At 37.7% G+C, this 22,377-nt stretch overlaps 1 protein-coding gene across 8 annotated transcripts in view; it reads right to left on the reverse strand.

The window, feature by feature from the left end:
* Positions 1 to 22,377, reverse strand: part of Trank1 (tetratricopeptide repeat and ankyrin repeat containing 1) — a 112,960-nt gene that overhangs the window by 55,657 nt on the left and 34,926 nt on the right. For 6 of the 8 annotated variants that reach the window (XR_011368704.1, XR_011368703.1, XR_011368702.1 and 3 more), the window contains exons 4-7: positions 17,451 to 17,569; positions 14,418 to 14,501; positions 13,599 to 13,737; positions 11,151 to 11,282 (exon numbers count right to left, since the gene is read on the reverse strand). Coding sequence is in view for 5 of the 8 variants with exons in the window: in XM_070006586.1 (XP_069862687.1) it covers positions 11,151 to 11,282; positions 13,599 to 13,737; positions 14,418 to 14,501; positions 17,451 to 17,569 (474 nt within the window). In the remaining 3 variants the exon portion in view is untranslated. Of the gene's footprint in view, positions 1 to 11,150; positions 11,283 to 13,598; positions 13,738 to 14,417; positions 14,502 to 17,450; positions 17,570 to 22,377 lie in introns of those variants that run through there. The other 2 variants (XM_070006583.1, XM_070006584.1) reach the window with 2 other exon arrangements.

The raw sequence follows: 22,377 nt of genomic DNA on the forward strand, positions 1-22,377 counted from the left end.
TCCAACCCCATCCCTCTAGCTGTCAGCTCTATTTGTTGCTATGATTTACCTATTCATCAAGGTGTCTCTGTGACCACAGATGCAACAGTTTTCAGAATGAAACATATATCCCTGGGGCTACACAAAGACTTAAGTAGGCACATAGAGTTATAAATCAACACTTGAGATCCAACTTTCACATGTAACCTTTACTAAAACTCAGTTTGTCATCTTTATTCCAAATATCATCCCTGCTCATCAGGGCATTCTCTTTTTCCATCTCCCCAGTTACAATGTCAATCACTTGCTTTACAGAAATAAAATTCATACATCAAGAATCTTACTGTGAGCCGGGCGCTGGAGGCTCACGCCTGTAATCCTAACTACTCAGGAGGCTGAGATCTGAGGATCGCAGTTCAAAGCCAGTCCGGGCAGGAAAGACCGTGAGACTCCTATCTCCAATAAACCACTAGAAAACCGGAAGTGGCGCTGTAGCTCAAGTGGTAGAGCGCTCGCCTTGAGCTGAAGAGCTGAGGGACAGCGCCCAGGCCCAGAGTTCAAGCCCCACGACCGACAAAAAAAAAAAAAAGAATCTTACTGTGCTCTACTGGACAAATGCCCAGGAATGGGATTGCTGGGTCATAGGGAAGCTCTATGTTTAGTCTTTTGAGGAACCTTCATACTGCTTTTCAGAGTGATTGAACAAGTTTATATTCCCACCAACAGTGTAACAGGGTTACCTTTGGCTACATCCATGCCAGCATTTGTTATTCTTAGCTTTCTTGATACTGGTCATTCTAACTGGGATGAGATAAAATCTCAATGTTGTTTTGATTTGCATTCCTTTATGGCCAGAGATATTGAACATTTCTTCATGTATCTATTGCCATTCTTTTTCCCTTCTGAGAAGTCACTAAACACGTCTATTAATTGGGTTGCTGTTTCTTTGAGTTTATTTTGGCTGGGGGTTAAGTATATTTTGGATGGTAGGCCCTTGTCTGATGTATAACTGGTAAAATTCTCCCATTCTGTGGGTTTTCTATTTAGTTTGATACAATCTTACTTAATCCAATCTTTCTTACATTTGTTGTGATTCTGGATCTTTACGTAAAAAGTTTTGACCCACCTTTGTTAAAAGGCAAAATACATACATACATACATACATACATACATACATACATACATACATACATACATACATACATACATACATACATACATACATAATACATACATACATACATATATACACTAAAATTAAGACAAGTGAGGAAAGGGGTAGGTTGGGAGGGTGGGTAAAAATGTTGAAAGGGGTGACAGTGATCAAGATACACTGTATTCATAAATTGCTTTGGTGAATGGCAATTCCTTTGCACAACTATTTACATACAAATATTCCAAAAAAAGAATCTTACTGTGGTAGGCAGAATTCTAAGCACCCAACACTCCTGATTCATGTTATATAAATACCTCCCCGTTATTCAGTCAAATATTAATCTAGGTGATGAAACTCTACAAATATAAAGTTGAAGCAAAGGCCTTGCCAGAACCTAGCAGATCAAATCATCCTATCCTGCCAGCTCTGTCACATCACACTGTTCAAAGACTAACACTTGACTAAGACTTACCCAACCAAATCATTCCATCCTTTGTGACCACAGTCAGGTCAATACTGTTAAGACTTAATGAAATATCAGGAAGAGGTATACCTGAATGAAAGCAAAACTTGGCAGACTTAAATTCTAATTCAGACAAATTTTCTAATGCCTAAACTGAAAGAACACCTGACTAAGCATAAAATTAATTTTAAAAAAGCAGATTCAAGGTAGACATATACTTGAAGATATCATTGAAGTAAGCATTGAATCAAATTCAGACCTCTTCATTTATATGAGCCAGTTAAATTGTTCTCATTCTTTTCTAAACCAGGTTGAGTTTGTGACTTCCAAGAAGCTCCTTTAAATCCTCACTTCTTCAATCCTAGGAGATAGCCATTTTTACTCTTGGGTTTGCTCCTGCCTCCCAATCAATTCCTTGAGACGCTATCTTCCTAGGCCTCTAAACCACATTCTGCATCAGAACTAAGAGTATTTTCATTAAATGCTCTAAATTGCAACTAGAAACCACCAAAACATCAACAAAACTGAAGATATCAAGGCCCTAATGATGTTGCAACCATATCAAATCATACATTTGACATTCAGACCAGATAAAAGAATCTGAAAAGTTCTTGACTTTTCACATACAAAAAAAAAGCTCAATGCTTAATATGGAGATAATATCATTCACTGTTAGAGCAACCTTTCTTTGGATCAATAGCTTTCAAAGACAAAATATAAAACAATTATGCTGGAATTTTAAATATACATGTTTTTATTTGTACATTATAAAATACTTGAAGAAGAAAACATAAAATTTTAGTAACATTTGTTCCCAAATGACTGAAGGATAGTTTCTCCACATACACAACTGGTACCTTTTAATCTTTTAATATACACTATTTTAAACTTGGATACAATTTATATTTATCCAAAGAGCTAAAAATAAGTGATATTCTCAACTAGGAAATTGTCCTAAATAAGCACAAATTTAGGAAGTGTATCTACAGTGGTCTCTGAGCATTTCTTCAATACAAAAAAAAAACACCTAAAAAATAGTTTAACACTCATTAGTAGCATATGGTCACAATAGAGAGTATCATGATATCAGAGAAAGATGGTCAGTATATATTGTTGAATAAAATTTACTGTATGCCTGAATTTATATTTAAAAGGGAAAAGTGGCTTTATAAATACATACTAGGACTAGGAAGACTCAAAATAAGTTTGGTAGGCAACACACACATACATACATACACACACACACACACACACACACACACACGTGTGTGTGTGTGTGTGTGTGTGTGTGTAAGTACTTGGAGCGCTGGCCCTTGTGTACTTGCTCATCTACTTCCACTCATAGGCCCACACTTTCACCAGAAGTGAAGCTTTTTGTTGGTTAAAATATTCTTGAAGATTTGTCTGCCTAAGCTGACTTCAAACCAAATTTCCCAGATCTCAGCCTCCTGAGTTGCTTGTATTTTAGGTTTGAGCCACCAGTGCCCAGCAAGGATTTACTTTTGGTCACATATCCTTTGAAGGGCTTGTTTGTTTGTTTTTACCAAGAGCATAATCTTTCCATTCCCACTCATAAATACTTTTTTTGGTGTTTTTTTTATTGTGATTAAGTGATTACACAATTTCCCAAATTTCACAGTATTGTGGAATAATGATGCTCATTTAAAGTCACAAGTTCATTCTAACTTTCCTGGAGCAAATTGTCTATCATGATCTATAACATATAACGGTGTACACAAATACACCATACATGTGATCAGCAGCATGGGGTTATTTAGTAGTGGTTCAACCAGATGAGTGGAAGTTCTTTGTTTCTTAAGTCCTGTTAATTTTGTCGTATCACCTAACATTTTGGATTTAACATCCACTTATCAGGGAGACCATGTACCGTTTGTCTCTTTGCTCTTGGCTTATCTCGCTCAACATGATTTCTTCTAGCTCCATCCATTTCCCTGCAAATGCCATTATTTTGTTATTTCTAACGGCTGCATAATATTCCATTGTGTATAGAGACCATCTGTGGTGGGGCATCTGGGTTGTTTCCATATCCTAGCTATTGTGAACAGTGCTGCAATAAACATGGAGGTGCATGTGTCCTTGTATATTGGTTCCTGTTGTTCAGGGTAGACGCCTAGAAGTGGTATGACTGGGTCATAAGGGAGGTCAATCTTTAGCTTTCTGAGGACCCTCTAGACTGCTTTCCAAAGTGGTTGTATAAGTATACATTCCCACCAACAGTGTAATAGGGTTCCTCTTTCTCCACATCCCCTCCAGCATTTGTCGTTGGCTGACTTGTGGATGTGGGACATTCTGACTGGGGAAAGGTGGTATCTCAGGATTTTCTTTATTTGCATTTCCTTTACCACCAGGGATGGTGAACATTTCCTCATGTGTTTCTTTGCCATTTTTATTTCTTCATCTGAGAAGTCCCTCTTTAGTTCCCTTGCCCATTTAGTAATTGGTTTGTTAGGTTTGGGAGGGATTAGTCTCTTGAGTTCCCTGTATTTACTGGATGTTAACCCCTTGTCTGATATATTGCTGGTAAATATTTTTTCCCAATTAGTTGGTTGTCTTTCTAGCTTGGTTGCGATAGATTTAGCTGTGCAGAAGCTTTTTATTTTAAGGTAGTCCCATTTGTTGAGTCTCTCTCCAATTTGTTGTGACCCTGGGACTTTTCAGGAAGTTCCTTCCTGTGCTCATAAATACTTTTAAATTGAGATATACTTCACATATCAAAAATTCATTCTTTAAAGTATATAATTAAATGGGTGTAGTATATTAAATGGAATGAAGTTGTACATTACCACAACTATCCAGTTCTATAACAATTTAATCCCAAAAAGAAATCTCATATATATTAGCAATTACTCTCTATTTCCAGTCCCCAACCTCTAGAAACCAGTACCAGTAATCTACTTTCTGTATCTAAGAATGTTCTTATTCTAGACGTTGAACATAAATTAAATCACACAATATATTACCTACATTTAGCCTATAATAGGGACAACATTCTTAAGTATTGGTACAGCCCCTTATGACTGAATATTTTATTATATACATATACTACATTTTGTCTACATTTGTAAGTTTATAGAGACTTAACTTGTCTCTACTTTGGGGCTATTATAAGTAATAAAGTTATAAAATGCAATTTTTGATTGGGTATATTCTTATATTTCTCTTAACTATAAATCTAAGAGTATATTCCTAGTATGATAACTAACTTTTCAGTCACTGATACAGTCTCTAAAACACCATTTTTTAATCCATCATCAAATGAACTTTCTAAGATTTCACATACTTGTCAACATTTGTTACTGCTGTTTTTGTTTTTATTTTAGTCATTCTACTGGGAATAAACTGTACCTTAAATTTTTTAACTAGACTTCTCTGAAATGTATAAACAAGTACAAAGATGAGCAGAAGAGAACAGAAAGTCCAGAATTAGTGGCATGTGAAGTCACTTAAGTCAATACTGACCATTAAATTAATGGAGCAGAGACAACCGCTTAGATAAAGACAACGTTTGATTCTTATTAAACTCCAAAGGTCCAGTAATTTAAGTGCAAAAATAAAGACAGAGACACTAGAAGTAGGTATTTGTAAATCTTAATTCAGGGCTTGGACTCTGTCCCTGAGCTTTTCCCTCAAAACTCGCACTCTACCACATGAGCCACAGCTTCACTTCCAGCTTTTTGGTGGTTAACTGGAATAAGAGTCTCACAGACTTTCCTGCCTGGGCTGGCTTTGAACCACAATCCTCAGATCTCAGCCTCTTGAGTAGCTAGGATTACAGAGCCACCAGAACCCAGTATGAACCTCTTTAATTTTGTTGTAGGGAAGAACTTTCTAACTCCAAATCTAAGGGCAATAAAATAAAAGACTAACAAATCTGACTATTTAAAAAGAAAAATACATGACAAGAAAAGGACAAAGTCAGAAGACAACTGACACACTAGAAAATGTTCATAATGCATGCCACAAAGATATAATGAAACAAAAAATTATTAAAATTGAGAATTAAGGATGAATATATATAATGGCTATAAAGGGATAAAATTCAAACATATTTAATTACAAAAACATAAATTTTAAAAATATTGAAATAATAATTCCCATCTATCAGACCAGAAAAAAATACAAAAAATCTGTTGTTCAGTATGTGGGAATAGCAGCTTTATGCATTGTTGGTCATAATGCAATTGTTACAGCCTTTTGACATAAAAACTTGATAATACCAACTGAAACTGCATATATACCTATGAATTCATATAAAGTGATTAGAAAAGGCAACGTGCCAAGGAACATCTATACAAAATGACTGTAAAAAAGGAGATAAGGGGCTGGGAAGGTGGCCCTTGGGTAGAGCTCTTGCCTTGCATGCCTGAGGCCCTGGGTTCGATTCCTCAGCACAACATAAGCAAAAAGAAAAAAGCCAGAAGTGGCGCTCTGGCTCAAATGGTAGAGTGCTAGCCTTGAGCTGAAGAGCTGAGGGACAGCGCCCAGGCCCAGAGTTCAGGCCCCACGACCATACCCCCCCCTCCCCAAAAAAAGGAGATTAAATGAAATACACATGTATCCATTTATTGCAGCAAAAGAAATTCAAGAGGAAAAAGCCTGAAGTTATAAACATTGGTTTTATACAGGGGTAGCTGGGTAAGTTACAGAAGGAGAGGGAAGTGGGAACTGGAGAAGTAGAACAGAGATGAGGAGGAAGTCATGCTTTCTCTAGTGTACTGTTTTATAAAGGTCAGATTCCTAGAACTTCACAGTAATATTTCACATGCCCAAAGCAAAAACAACAACAAAAAAATCAATCAGGATATGGAGAGAACCCAAAAATGAAATACAAAAAAATTTTAAATAGCTTTAGTAAAATGTAACTATAGTACAGGAGATGCGGAATAAAAGAGTATTTTATTGGATACTCCAAAGCTGAAAACAAAAAAAAAGTGTAAAAATGAACATAAATATAGTCAGTAATATGTTTCCTTCCAGCAGTGTGAGTTAACAAATCTGGAACTCATAGACCCAAACAAATAAATAAATGCTTGTAGGTAAGAGATATTATAATTTTTGTTTTTATAACCCTGTAATTAAGGGGGTTATTTTATAGTTCCAACTTTTTTAAATGTTTTTTTTTGGGGGGGTCCGGTCGTGGGGCCTGAACTCTGGGCCTGGGTGCTGTCCCTCAGCTCTTCAGCTCATGGCTAGCGCTCTACCACTTGAGCCACAGCGCCTCTTCCGGCTTTTTTCTTTTTGCTTATGTAGTGCTGAGGAATCGAACCCAGGGCCTCAGGCATGCAAGGCAAACGCTCTACCACTGAGCCACCTTCCCAGCCCTAGTTCCAACTTTTAAAAAGCTAAATCACCATGGAATTGAACTGGAATCAAAAGAATCATATGAACTCATTTTAGTACATATATACAGACAGTAATACAAATGTCGATATTATGGGTTTTTATTAAATGTGTATGTTCTAGCTCTATATACTGAGAAGTCCTATTAATAATGACATTCCAGTTAGCAGTATCATACCTATTACCAGATCTTGCTTTCTGTACTATTTCCAGTAATAAAAAAATAGAAATTCTTAGAGAAGTGACTGATTCCAAGGCTGGAACAGGTAACACTCAAGACGAACCTGAAATATCTTATGGTCTCTGAAAATTAAAAATGCTCAATAATGGATGGAGGTTTGTTGAAGAAACATAGGTATTAATCTGAAGGACTAACACATGGCTAAAGCTAGAGCCATCTGAACTATAAAGATACTGCATTTTATCCTACAGAATACAATAATCCATCCATAAGTCTATACTTAAATAATTCAATAACTGAATAAATAAACACATGTAGAGAAGGAACAGCTCTTTATAACAAGAGAAATCAAAGCAGTGAAGAAAATCAACATTAAGATTAAACGAGGGCCAAGTATAGTAGTACACAACCATAATCCCAGCACTCCAGAGGCTGAGGCAGTAAGATTAAAAGATGGAGGTCAACCTGGGTTGCACGTAAAATACTTTCTCAAAAAAAATCAAAGTAATAATTGTCACTGACAAAATCTACTCTATAAATAATCCCTAATACTATATACAATGAGGAGAAAGAATTTTTTGTTTAACTTCAAAGTATTTCATCCATGACATTATTAACTACAATTGGAAAGATAACTTTATTTACTTATTTATTTATTCATTTTGGAAAGTTAATTTTATAATGAAGAAACCTCACAATCACACCTTAATCAAAAGTTTAAGGATAGCAACATAAGACATATTAACATTGTGAATGCCTTTCTATGATACATTAAAAAGACAAAATTATTCCTATCATATTCTTGCCAAATATGTATAACCTCATTCTGATGTGGAAAAACATCAAATAAACCCAAACTGATAGGAAGTCTACAAAATAATATTCTTTTAAAAGAGTCAAAGTTATATAAGATAATGGAATCCTGGAACAGAAAAGATACATTCATGAAAACAGCTAGTAGAATTTGCATAATTGTATATATTGGTTATCTTAGTATTATGTTAATGTTTTTCTCTTCTTTTCTGGTTACAGGGCTTGAATTTAAGTTCCCTCAGCTTGCTTGCGCGCAGTTGGTGCTCTATCACTTGAGCCACACCTCCAGCATAGCTTTTTGCTAGTTAATTGGGGATAGAGTCTCATGGGCTTTTTTGCCTGGTCTGGCTTCAAAATACAACCCTTCAGTCTAAGCCTCCTGAGTAGTTAGAAGTATAAATGTGAGCCACCAGTACCCAAAAATTTTATTTTGTCAATTTTGAAATTGAACTTTGATTGTAGAATATACTAGCATTATAAGAAGCTAGGTGAAGAGTAAATAAAATTATTTCTGTAAGTCTAAATTAGTTTGAAAAATTAAATGATTAGTTTCCCCAGTGAAAAGCTGAAAGTAGAAGAAGAGAGAGGAGAAAGACAAGGAAAGAAGAAAACTATATAAGAATTTCTAGGTCTAACTTCAGCAGAAGTCATGAAGGCAGCTGTATTATACATAAATCTACATGAAGAATGGACCTTCACATTTATTCTGTCCATTTCAGAAAGGTGAAGATGTTTCAATGTTTATAAGAACTAGTCTACAATCGGGCTTAAGACCAACCACAATATGGATGTTTGAAAAAGAAAGGAAGGGAAAAGTCAGAAAACCTTTCAACAATATGGGCATCCAGGTGCAAGAAGTTCAAAACGCCCCCAAATAGATCTGAAAAAAATGGCAGATCTCGAAGGCATAATGTAGTCCAACTGTCAAAACTAATATACAAAGCAAGAATTCTAAAAACTACAAAATCATCAATCACTTACAAGGTAATTGCCATTAGACAAACAGCAAATGTCTCTACAAAAGTATAACATGTTAGGACAGAATGGGATAATACATTTGAAATACTGAAAGAAAATTTCAACCAAGAAAACTACATCAAGCAAAGTTATCTATCATAAATGAAGAAGAAATATTTTCTAAGATAAGCAATAACTGAGATTTATCACCATCAGATGGGTCCTACAGAAATGTTTAAAAGTAGAGAGTAGAGTATGATGGCTATGCCTGTAATCTTAGTTACTCAGTAGGCAGAAATCTGTAGGATAGACAGTTGGTACAAAAAAATTCACTAGACAGCCCTCCCCCCATCTCAACCAAAGGCATTGACCAATCATCCTAGCTATTTGGGAAGTATAAATAGAGTGGTCATGGTCCAGGCTGTTCAGGGCAAAAAGTAAAACCCTATTTGAAAAATAAGGAGAGATCATAAAGGACTGGGAGATATGTCTGAAGAGCACCTGCTTTGCAAGGGCAAGGCCTCAAATCCCAGCAATAAAACAAGAAGAAAATAGGAAATAAGGAAAGAAAAAGAGAAGAGATAAGAGAGAAAGGGTAAGGGGCAGGGGAAGGGGGAAGAAAGGGGCAGGGACAGGGAAAGGGGAAGGGAAAAGGAAGGGAAAGGGAAGATGAAGAGAAGAGAAAAGGAGAGAAAGAAAAGAGAGAAGGACAGAAGGAAGGAAGGAAGGAGGGAGGGGGAGGGAGGGAGGGGGAGGGAGGGAGGGACGGAGGTGAAGAAGAGGGGAGAGGAGAGAGGGAAGGGGAAAAAAGGGGAAGAAGAGGGGAAGGGAGGGAAGAAAAGGGAGGGGGAAGAGGGGAGGGGAGCAGAGAGGGAGGGGAAGGGAGAGGAGGGAAGGGGAAGAATAGGGAAAGGGAGGGGAAGAAAAGGGGAGGAAAAAGGAAGGGGAGGGGATGGGAGGGGTGGGAAGGGGAGTAAAAGAGAAATGCTAGAGAGAGTCCTATACTAGAAGCAAGTACTGGTGGCTCATGCCCATGATCTTGGCTACTCAGGCAGAAGGCTGAGATCTGAGGATTGTGGTTTGAAGCCATATAAATAAATCCATGAGTCTCAACTAACCTCAAGTGGTAGAGCAGCAGCCCTGAGAGAGAAAGCCAAGCAGGAATGTTAGACCCTAAATTCAAACCCAGCGCCAGTGAGGAATGACATTAAAGAGACAAAGGACAAGAGGGGAACCAATGCAACCGAGATATTCACAAGACAATATGTCAGAAATGATTAATACAACTTGGAAGGGGATTAGGGAGAAGGGAAAGTAGGAGAAAAATGAAAGAAGGAGTAACAAGTTTGACAAGAAGTATACTTATTGCCTTACTTATGTAACTATAACCCTTCTGTACATCACCTTGACAATAAAAAAAGAAACAAGCCTTATTGGCTCTTCTTGAGACCTACTGAAATAGAAAAGTTGCAATTTCCTAGGTTGCCCCAAATGGAGGCAGGCTATAGACCAGGTCTAATCCACAGGAACATTTTATTCTGATCCAAGATTTGAAAATCCCAACATTTCAGTTTTTTTAATTCAGATTTCAAAATATTTTTCCATCAGAAGATCTTACACATCATTCGATGCAAGATAGCTCCAGGCTGTAGCAGTACCAGGTATAAGCTCGCCATTCTATCACCTCTTTCCCACCAACTCCATTACCATTATGGAAAAAGAAAAGTTTTTTCTCCATTCAAAACAGAAAACACACAAAAACAGATCTGAAAGTGTAAGGGTTAATTCACGCCATCAAAGAACTCCTTGGGAGTAAAGAGTCTTCCTGACTTGCAGTTTAACAAGGCTGTACCTGTCACAGTAACTTTTCCTCACCTGTGCCAATCCCTTCCATTGGCTTGATTGGCCCCTAGGAGTATGGTAGCATATAATTCCCATGTTAAGTTTTAAATGCCATGAAGGGCCAAAGCATGTTAATTGTCTGGCTCACAATTTATCTTAAGCTGCTAATAAAAGAACTTTACAACTGAGGAAGTGAAAATATGCAGCTATGTCACAATATACCCATGTCATTGAATCCTTCACCCTCACAAAAAGCCATTTAAAGGCAAAAGAGTACAAGGGAAAGTTTAGGCATTGAGCCTGATGAAGGATAGGATAAGTAAAATTCAGAAGGCAGTGGTGTTAATGCCTGATCACCTGGCACACAACACACCCTCTGGTACCATGTTATTACTTACGCTTGATGGAATATCCTGGGGAGTGGGCAGCAGCAACATGCAGGACAGTGCAACCAGCCTCGTCCTTCTGGTTGATGCGGCTTTTCCACTCAGGCCTGCTGTTCATTAGCCATCTAAAAAGTTGGTTTTCACCTGAAGTGAAATAAAGTAAGTTATAAATGTAATTTTCTGCATACACAAAGTCAGCAAATAAATCAATATGCACCATGCTAACATAACCAAATGAGGAATTCAATACATATTCCCACTCACCACAAACAAGTATGGGGGGAGGGGAGACAGACATTTGTAAACCAGAATGATGAAAAAAATATTCCTTAGGTCAGGGGGCTGCAATCCTAAGACAAGGATTCTCATACATGTGATTTAGACTCGAAAGAATGAGAAACAGAACAGGGTAGATGAAGGAACTAAAGCAAGGAAGTATTCATAGCTGCAATCAGCTCCAACCTGATGCCCCTGAACAGCTCTGGGTCATGATCTGAACCACCACACTGACACACTCTGGGGCATGGGGCCAGCCTTTTGCATCCCCTAGGCAGTCAGTCCAAAGTTACAGAATTATCAAGAAGAAAACAAAGTTGAAGAAGCAGCTCCCTTCAAAGTAACGTGTATTGGCAAGGTATAATTCTCTGCCTAAAGGGCAGATAATCATTGTTAGCAGCCAATGTTGACAGCAAGCAGGGACAGAGCACTGGTCTAAGAGGGACATCAGCAGCCTCCACTTCAGTCATCAAGCCAGCATGATTCATTACTACATTACTATCAGTAGGACATATATTTTAAATTCTTTTCTCAGACATCTTTCTTATAGCTCCTGAAATCTAGGAAAGCTACACACCTCAGCCAATTCTATGAACACCATATGTCACCATGTCAGAGTTATCCTTTGAGAAGCCAATTAGGGATAAACTTGAAGACTTGGTCTTATCAAGACAGCCAGTAACTGTAGGGGCTAACTTAAAGAGCAGACACAAGAGGTCATGACATTTATGACCAAAGGCACACTTCTCTGTGTTGCAGTTTCCTAATTTGAAAATGGACTATCTTCTAAAAAAAATCAGACTATCTTCTAAATGTTCTGTCCACCAATCCTTGTGTAAGAATAAAATCTCTTATGGACTCCCCAATATATGAAATAGAAATGGCAGGGAAAGTATGGCTAAAACGAAGATTAGTGTCTAAAGCCTAAAGTGATGGTCACCCACACCCATTCTAGGAAGATGGCACAGACTAAAAGGCCAAGTAGACAAGCTCCCTTGGCCCCTTTCGCTCTAAAATGGTATGATTGGATTTCACCAGTGATGCTCCCTATACTTGGCAAGGAAACACAAATGTGTGTGTGTGTGTGTGTGTGTGTGTGTGTGTGTTTAAGTGAAATGAAAGAATAAAAATGTTTTTAAAAATTAAACCCTATAACTATATTGTAAAACTTTAAAAAGAATCTCATGAAAATAGTTGTCCTTCAAAAGAGCCACAACAAAATTTGATCAGTAATACCCCATGCTTCCCTTAGAAATTCCCAACTACAGTCCAATATTACAGCATCTTCTGGGCTAGAAAGAAAATAAATCTGGAGAATAGGAAACCACACACTCTGTTGTTGCTAGCAGAAAGAGACCACAGCTCTCTTGGAGGTGCTATCAGCAACAGCTCTCATTCCCAAATACTCCCCTTGAGTCCAAGGACTCCACTCTGCTGCTCACTCATTTTTTTTTTTGTCCGTCATGGGGCTTAAACTAGGCCTGGGAGCTGTCCCTGAGCTCTTCAGATCAAGATGAACACTCTACCACTTGAGCCACAGCTCCACTTCCAGCTTTTTTGTGGTTAATTGGAGATAGAAGTCTCACAGACTTTCCTGCTTGGGCTGGCTTTGATCCAGGATCCTCAGATCTCAGCCTCCTGAGAAGCTAGGATAATAGGTGTGAGCCTCCAGCACCCAGCTGTTCCTACCTTAAATACAAAAGAGTCTGTGTTTAAGAAAACAAAATCCTTTCCGTTTGACCTCTTGTGTGGCTACTAAGTCCCATAAGAAATAAAAGTGATGTGGGCTCGGAATGTGGCTCAGTGGTAGAGTGCTTGCCTTGCACATGTGAAGCCCTGAGTTCAATTCCTCACTATCACATACACAGAAAAAAGCCAGAAGTGGTGCTGTGGCTCAAGTGGTAGAGCGCTAGCCTTGAGCAAAAGAAGCTCAAGGATAGTGCCCAGACCCTGAGTTCAAGCCCCAGGATTGGCAAAAAAAAAAAAAAAAAGTCGGGGGGAAAGAAAAAAATAAAAGAAATAAAAGTGATTTTCCCTGTTTCTTTCATCCATTTGAAAACACACTTTTAATAGTCTATATTTAAGCAGCTGAATTTTGCATTCACTTGAGCTCAGCAGGGTCCTGGGGCTCCATCTGAGCTGGAAAAGGACACAGGGGTGGGCGTTTGACAGGACAACATTCACCTGCTCGAATGCAGAGCCTCATGAGGGCATGGAGAGGGCAGGGTCCTATGGTCTCGACACTTGCACCAATGGAGATCAGCCACTGGACCAATCTGGGCACCTGTTCCATTTTTTCATAAATCCCAATGAAGACATATTTCTGGAAAAAATCAACTGCTACATCAATATAAAACTTAAGTCTTTCATCTACATAATTTGGAATCAGTCAAACCTATTCTCTATAACTTAAGCCCAAGATTCTATAAATGATGTATTTTGCCATATGTAGTGATGTACACCTGTAATCCTAGCTACTTAGGAGGCAGAGATAGGAGGATAGTGAGTTCAAGGCCAGACCAGCCTAATGAGGCTCTAATTCAAACAAACAAACAAAAGGGCTGGGGTTATGGCTCAAGTGGTAAATGAATATGCATAAAGCCTTGGGTTCAATACTCAGTACCAAAAAGAATAAAAAAAGTTTTAAAAATTGCTGGTGCCAGTGGCCCCTACCTGTAATCCTAACTTCTCAGGTGGCTATAGGCCAGATCCATCTCCAAAATGACCAGCAAAAGCCGGGCTAGAGCTATAGCTCAAGTAGAGTTCCAGCTAAGCCAGCAAGCCAAGTAAATGTAATGCCTTGAGTTCAAATCCTGGTACTGGCAAATACATATGTACATACGTATATACATACATGTGTACATATATCATATATACATGCAATATAATATAATATTATACTATAATACATTGTAATGCAATAAATACATCAGTTCAAAGGAAAGCCCTAAACACAGGTAAGTGGTCTGATTTGAAGCCACATGTTTCAAAGGGACTTCTTACCTCAAAGAGTCTTTTCAGTGATAACTCAGGGACATGGATATTTCTTGGCAGTTGGTCTTTCTTTGTGGACAATAGTAAAAATGACTGATAGGAAAGAATTTTTAAAAAGAAGGTTGGAACATTAATATTCTCTGTATAATTTACTACAGCAAAAAAAGTATTTTAAGCTTTAAACAAAATCAGTAAAAACAAAATATCTTCTAGCTCTCTCTTTTTAAAACTACTCACCAAGTTTGTTAGCCTGATCTATGAAAATCAAGTGTCTCTGTCTAGTCACTTTATTTGTCTTACTGGGGGCTAAATGCACTCCACAATGTCCTCAAGGCTAGCTGAGGTTGAGCACCATTACAGAGATTAGTGGCAATAAGGTTTTTAAAAAAGTAATTTCCTGCAAACTTCTTAAAGCATAGATAACAGAAGACTCAAATCTTGCTGAAATATCTCTTCCCAATCCATTCTTTAGCATATCTAGATTCCACAAGGTCAAGTAGTTTGGATCCATTAGACCTTATCAGGTAGTATGTTACAGCCAGCTCCTATTCACTAGTGAGATAACTGTATCTATCTCTTCCCAACTTCAAGTCCTGAATGTCATATCAGTGGCTGAAAATGGTCCTGATGAGAATACTTACTCTACAGAAACTGCTATATGCTATGAATCAATACTCCCACCTACCATGCTTCCTACCACAGTCAGTATTTTTAACCACCAACCCCTATATAAAGTCCTTGAAGAAACTGAATCTCAGAGAGATTAAGAAACTTTTCCTAAGTCACACAGCACATCCCAAGAGGCTCCTAATGTGATCATCCATGTAAGCTAACAAACCTAAGAATCCAGGCTCATGTATGACAACTAAAGGTTTAGTCTCAGCTTCAGCCTTCCTTGTGCATGCCCTTGCCAGCAGACTAAGGACCACAGGAACTGAGACTATGGCCATATCTTGCTACTTGATTTCTTAGCTTTGTATCTACCTTTAAATGTGCATTCTTTTTTTTTAATGTGCATTCTAAACAGACTTATTCCCTATAGTCAACCACAGAAGACACATTCAGGATTCAAGCAATACTGATTGTTGGGGCCAGGCTTTTACAAGATGCCTTGTTCTCCAATATTAAAGAATTACTGGGGTACCACTTAGGCCAGGATGTTAGACTTGCCAGTTGTGCTGGATTTTCTGGCCTTCCTTTGACTGTATAAGGTGATAATCTACTAGGAGGTCTGGCTCATAAATTGAACTACATTTCTACTAAGGAGGACTAAAGCCTCTAACATATTAACCCTGCCCTACCAGTGGGAATCACAAAATTTCAGAACTCTTTTTTAAATAAAGGTACAAATCAGGAGGGTAGGACCAAGGGAAGATGGGCAGACAAATCAAAGTAAAAAAGAGGGTTGAATACAGTCAAGAATTCATTGTACGTACCACAAAATTAAGAAAAATTTGGGAAAGGGTAGAGGGAAGGGGGAGGTGAAAATGTAGAAGAGGTGACACAAATCAAGATGCATTGTATACATAAACTGCTTTGTTAAATAGCAAAAAAAATCAATAAGTATCCCACAAATGTGAGAAAAGTAAGGGAAGGGGTATGGTTGGGAGGGGTTAGTGAGAATGATCAAGACACACTGTATTCATAAACTGCTTTGCTGAATGGCAACTTCTTTGTACAACTACTTAAAGACAACAAAAATATTTTTAAATGAACAATAAGCAAATATTTAAAAAGTTTAGTCCTAAAAATTGCAGACACTATGTTGAAAACAAACTTTACAGCTTAGGGGGGGCAGGGGAGAAGTTGGAGAAGTAAGGAAGAAAGGGATGGTAGGGGAAAAACAAAGGAGGGGGTAACAATGCTCGATAGAAAATGTATTCATTACCTTACTCATGTAACTGTAACCCCTTTGTACAGTATCTTTACAATAAAAAATATATATTAAAAATGCAAACATTCTTATAGATCCCTTAGTCTAGATACCTTATTAAAAAAGAGAAGATCCCAAATGTCTTTTAACAGGGCCAAGATTTCTGACACCCCATTCCCTAAGAGTATAGTCTCCTTTCCTTATCCTAACTACCTGACTTCCCAAGATCTCTTAATGTGGCAGTAAACATCAGGAATTTCATAATTAATTGTTTGGGGGTTTCCCATGAACCACCTGAAACTATAATATATACTTGTCTATAAATGTAAATGGAGCCCCATACATTACACTTCCAATGGAACTCATGACTTTGACAAAAATGACAGAATTCTCTATTCTAAAGTCATTCAACTCACCTGGCCTAGAGTACTTAAACAGGTTGCCCTTGCCTTTGGTTACTTTTCTAGACTGCTCAAATCTAAAAAGTCTATCAAGCCCTTTCTAACTAAACTCCCAGTCTCAGCTAGTCCATTCTCTTAAGAATTTATAACTCATCAATAACAAAAACTCCAGTATTCACTGGACACTTAGCATATGTCAGGTATTACAAAACTCCTTAGCTCAGTGCCTAGCACATTATAAGACACTAGCTGATATTATTAATAGATACATTAGTCCATTACTTCTAAATTCTCAACAAAACCTAAGAGAACAAATATGTACACTGCAACTTACAAATGAAAAAGGCTTACAGGGGTAGTAAATTCGCCCAAATTAGTAGGTAGACTACAGCTATATTTCATTTAGCTAAAACTATATTTAGCTTGACTTCATAGAAATCTCTTCAAACTATACAAAAGCCTTTCTGTGCAGAACAGATAGGTTTCCCAGGCCTACATTAGCTAATACAAAACAAAAAGGCTGATGAAGATGAGCATGAAATTGTTTATTTTCCTCATCTCAAAATACCACTAAGCATATGAACTGTTTACTACTTTAGTGACAACACAGAAACATAGCAATACCTTAAATGATATCTGAATTAAAAGGTTATTCTGCATCAAGATAAGTAAGTACAAGATAAATAGTAAAAATCCCTCAGTGACAACAGAAAAAAATCATTTAATCAAGAGTGAACTTTCCAAAACAGAGCATCTCTTTTTACTCACATGCCATAATCCTTTCTTTGCCAACTTTTCTATGGCAGATTGCCACACCTCTGTTGAAAATTCAGTAGTGAAAATATGATCAAAGCAGGGCAAGAAATTCTGCAAAACAATGGAGTCACCTGAAAGAAAGTTCTATAATTTAGAAATTTTAGTGTGGAAAAGTCTGGAACAGTAAGCAGAAAGTCCACCAATGAAGACAGTGGGAGACACGAGTCCCCCAAACAAACTGGAGAACCATATAGACAAATAGTAAAATAAATATATTAAAAAGAAAGGCATTGCCAAGCATCAGTGGCTCACACCTATAATCACAGCAACTTGAGGCTGACAAATCTGAGAGACATTTTATATCCAATTAACCAACAAAATAACATAAGTGAAGGCATAGGTAAAGCACTAATTGTGAGCAATAAAAGCCAGGCCAGAGAATGAGGCCCTGGGTTCAAGCACCAGTACCAGGAAAAACAAGCATTTTCAAAATACTATTCCTTTATAATTAACTGAGGTAGCAATCTTCTAAGTTTATCCATATAATCAATCTCAAAGAATCAGGCAGTATAAAGTAAGCTAACATTCACTTGGCTTGTCTGGTTGTAGAACCCAGTGTTTTGAGCTTATATTTAATCATTCAAACAAACCATTAAGACAGTGCCTATTATTGCCATTGACACAGAAAGGAATACAAGTTTAAATGAGGTTTGAGGAAAAAAATTCTTACTTCCTATAATAAATATTATTGTTATCTGACAGAAGTTATGTTAAATAAATGCAAGTTTCATGGTATATTATTAGGTAATTAACTGAAAGATTTTTCTTATTGGTGGTAGGGGTTTTGGATATAGGATATGGATGTTTTAGAGAGAGTTTCACTATGTACCCCAGGCTGTCCTCAAAATCATGGTCTGTCCCAGCTTCCCAAGTGCTAGAAAATCAGCCACTATGCTGAACTCTCATGTAGCTAACTGATAAAAAATCAAGACTGGAACCGAGATCTATCAATTCTTTTAGTTAACACGTATTTTTCTAACTTAGTACCTCATCAACACACTGCAACTCATGAGCTTCCAAACTACATCTTTCAAACTTAGATGAGAATGTCCAAGAAGACAGGTTAAGGGGCAGAATACATGGTACCTTACATTTATTAATTTCAAAACATAAGTGAATATGAAAACATATATTCTATTAAAAAATATGAAATTGAACTATAGGCATATATCCACCCTGCAAAACATAGTACCTTGGTAGAAAAATAACCAATACATGCCTCAGAATTGCACTTTCATTGCATGAGTATACCCAGGTTATCTTAGAGTATACTTACCAAGAAGCAGTTGTGTGAATTCGCATGTTATTCCTGGCTTCTTACAGGACACTGACTGTTACAAGATATTCATAAAAGCCAGGCACTGCTGATTCACACCTATAAAGCTAGCAACTTAGGAATCTGCAAACTGATGATAAAAATTTGAAGCCATATCCTAGCAATGGTAAATTATGCTGCAATGAACATGGTTGTGCTGGTGGTTTTAGTGCAGGTTGATTGTGGACATCTGGGTAAATGCCCAGGAGTAGGACTGCTGAGTGATAGGGAAGCTCTATTTTTAAGTCTTTTGAGGAATCTCCATACTGCTTTCTAGAGTGGTTGGACAAGTTTACATTTCCACCAAAAGTGTAGTAGCGCCCCCCAGTGGATGAATGTATCAAGAAAATATGATATGTATATACAATGGAATTCTATACTTCCATCAGAAAGAATGACATTGCCTCATTCATAAGGAAATGGAGAGACTTGGAAAAAAATTATATTAAGCGAAATAAGCCAGACCCAAAGAAACATAGTTTCCCTCATTTCTAGTAAGTAGAATAAGTCTAGGATATTCTTAGGAGAGGATCACAATGGCTTAATAGCTATGTGCACATGACCATATAAAATGATGCTTATCAAAATGAACTCCAAGAAATGGAAACAAGAGGTTTTTTTATTGTATAGTTTGCAGTTGTTTTTTTCTTTTTTCCCTTTGATTCATTCTCTGATGTCACTGTCTTTTATTTCTGTACTCTTTGTCTTGTATATAAGTTTATCTGATTTGGGCAAGGGAAGGGGAGTCACAAAAACGGTGGGACAGAGGGTAAACCAATTCCACAGTGATAATCACTATACACTATGTTGGAAATGAACTTTACAACTTGAGGGGAGGGAGGTTGGGAGGAGGAAAAGTGGGAGAAAATGAAGAAGGGGCTAACACTGTTCAAAAAGAAATGTACTCATTACCTGACTTATGTAACTGTAACCCCTCTGTACATCACCTTTACAATAAAATTTAAATTTAAAAAATTTGAGCCAGGTGATAGTAGCTCACACCTAGCTACTCAGGAGACTGAGATCTAAGGCTCACAGTTCAAAGCCATCTTGGGCAGGAAAGTCCATGAGACTCTTATCTCCAAGTAACCACCAGAAAACTAGAAGTGGCACTGTGGCTCAAGTGGTAGAGTGCTCACCTTGAGCTGAAGAGCTCAGAACAGGGCCCAGGCACATATTTCAAGCCCTACAACCAACCCAAAAAACTTGAAGGCAGCCTAAGCAGACAAATCCATCAGAATTTTAACTCCAAGTAACTGGCAAAAAGCCAGAACTAGAGGTGTGGCTCAAGTGATAACTATAAGCAAAATAGCTCAGTGGGAGTACAAGGTCTTGAGTTCAAGCCCCAATGTGACAAAAAAAAATACAGAAAGACCAGAAAAGGTAGGAAATTCAAGGAATGGGCCAAGTCATTAGATTGGTCGGGGAGGGGGAAGCCACCTTTGGCTACTGTGAGCAAAAGGTGAACTAGAAAGCTGTGGTTCATCAGCAGTTATCTAAAGACCTTTCATTTCCTGCCTGGGATCCAGGGCTGTACCTACCACTGATGCCTGATAATTTGCTAATCCCCTCTCCAGGCCTGTCAAAATCTGTAAGAATCCTTCCAGAGAATACACAATAACAATGGGAATAATTGAGTCTGTAACAGTTGAATCACTTGTTGTTCTACTTCTTAAAGTCAAAAAACACTTTTCAGTGATTCTGCTGTCATTTTTTATATTCTAACATCTTTGAAATAGGTGTGTTATCTTACAAGTAATGCTGTCTTTATTGGCTGAGCATAAATTAAACTCTTAAATCAGTGCAGTTTAAATTTATCAAACAGTATTTAAAAAAACAATATCTTGGATAATGGCAGGACTTTAGACTGGATCATTACTGGCAAAGGGTTTATATGTAAATTTCTGTTTTGCCTAATCTAGGACTCTGAGACAGTCATCTCACAGATCAGTCATAAGTAGTAATCTAATGTAGAGATAAAAAAGGTTGCCTCTGAGTCCTCTTAAACCAAGTGCACCAGCCTGAAAAATTCTTACTGGGCAAGAAGCATCACAACTGTGAAAACAAGCACTCAGAGTAGAGTCACAGAACTCTGTTGACCCTTCTAGATTATTATTATTATTATTATTATTATTATTATTATTATTATTATTATTATTATGTGTGTGTGTGTGTGCGCGCGCTAGGGCTTGAACTCAGAGCCTGGGCACTGTCTCTGAGATTTTGTGCTCAAGTCTAGAGCTCTCCCACTTGAGCCACAGTTCCATTTCCAGCTTTTCTGATGCTTAATTGGAGCTCAAAGTCACAGATTTTCTTGCCTGGGCTGGCTTCAAACCATGAGCTGCAGCTTTCAGCCTCTTTCTGAGTAGCTAGAATTACAGGTATGATCCTATAACTTTTATTTTTATACAGCAAACAACATTATATTTTCAAAGATTGGAAAAATACATATGAAGATGACAGGAAATAGCAAAAATCATATTAAACAAAGAAGTATTAATAAAGAGCTATCTATACAGAACACAGAAAACACACCAGGTCCAAAACAAAACTCAAAAATCTTTAAGTCATTTGTGTAACAGGACTTCATTATCTTTACAAAGGCTACCCAATCTACCAAAACACTTTCTAATAAAAATAGTCTTGGGGCTGGAACATAGCTCAGTGGTAAAGCTCATGCCTAGCAAACATCCTGGGTTCAATCCCAAAAAAGACACACACAAAAAAATCGTCTTGCTAGGCACCAATGGGTCACATCTGCAATCCTTGCTACTAAGGAGATCTGATGATAAAGGTTAGGAACCAGCCCAGGCAGGAAAGTCTGTGAGATCTTTTTTTTTTTTTTTTTTTTTGGGGGGGGGGGGTCCGGTCATTGGGCCTGAATTCTGGGCCTGGGCGCCATTCCTCAGCTCTTCAACTCAAGGCTAGCACTCTACCAGTTGAGCCACAGCGCCACTTCCGGCTTTTTTCTTTTTGCTTATGTGGTGCTGAGGAATCGAACCCAGAGCCTCAGGCATGCAAGGCAAGCACTCTACCACTGAGCCACCTTCCCAGCCCCAGTCTGTGAGATTCTTATCTCCAATTAACCACCAAAAAGCCAGAAATGAAGCTGTTGCTCAAATGGTAGCATGCTACCCTTGAGCACAAAAGATCAGTCAAGCTCTAGGAACAAACTAAGTCTCACTCAGACTATATCCATCAAGTACAAAAAAGAAATATCCTATAATTATCTCCCCAAAAGGCATTCAAATAAAATAACAAGGACTTAAAAATTTAAACCCTCTGGAACACAAAGGTGTAACTTCTCTGAACATTTATTTATTGAAACAAACTCCAGGAAATGAAGTATAGCTTTTTTGTTGTTGTTATTAGTGGTGATGGTGATGGAGGTTGTGTTTGTTTTTGCTTTGTTGTTTTTTTTTTCTCATTTGGGAGGGGATAACGGGATGCAGAAAGGGAGAGAAGGGTGAACAAATTCAATCATGCTATTCAGTCTATGTGGAAAATGATCTACATAGCTTGTCGGCAGAAGTGGGAGGGGGAATCTGGGGAAAAGTAAGGGAA

This window comes from Dipodomys merriami, unplaced genomic scaffold (genome assembly GCF_024711535.1).
Source record: "Dipodomys merriami isolate MVZ:Mamm:240054 unplaced genomic scaffold, mDipMer1.0.p SCAF_7, whole genome shotgun sequence".
NCBI lineage: Eukaryota > Metazoa > Chordata > Mammalia > Rodentia > Heteromyidae > Dipodomys > Dipodomys merriami.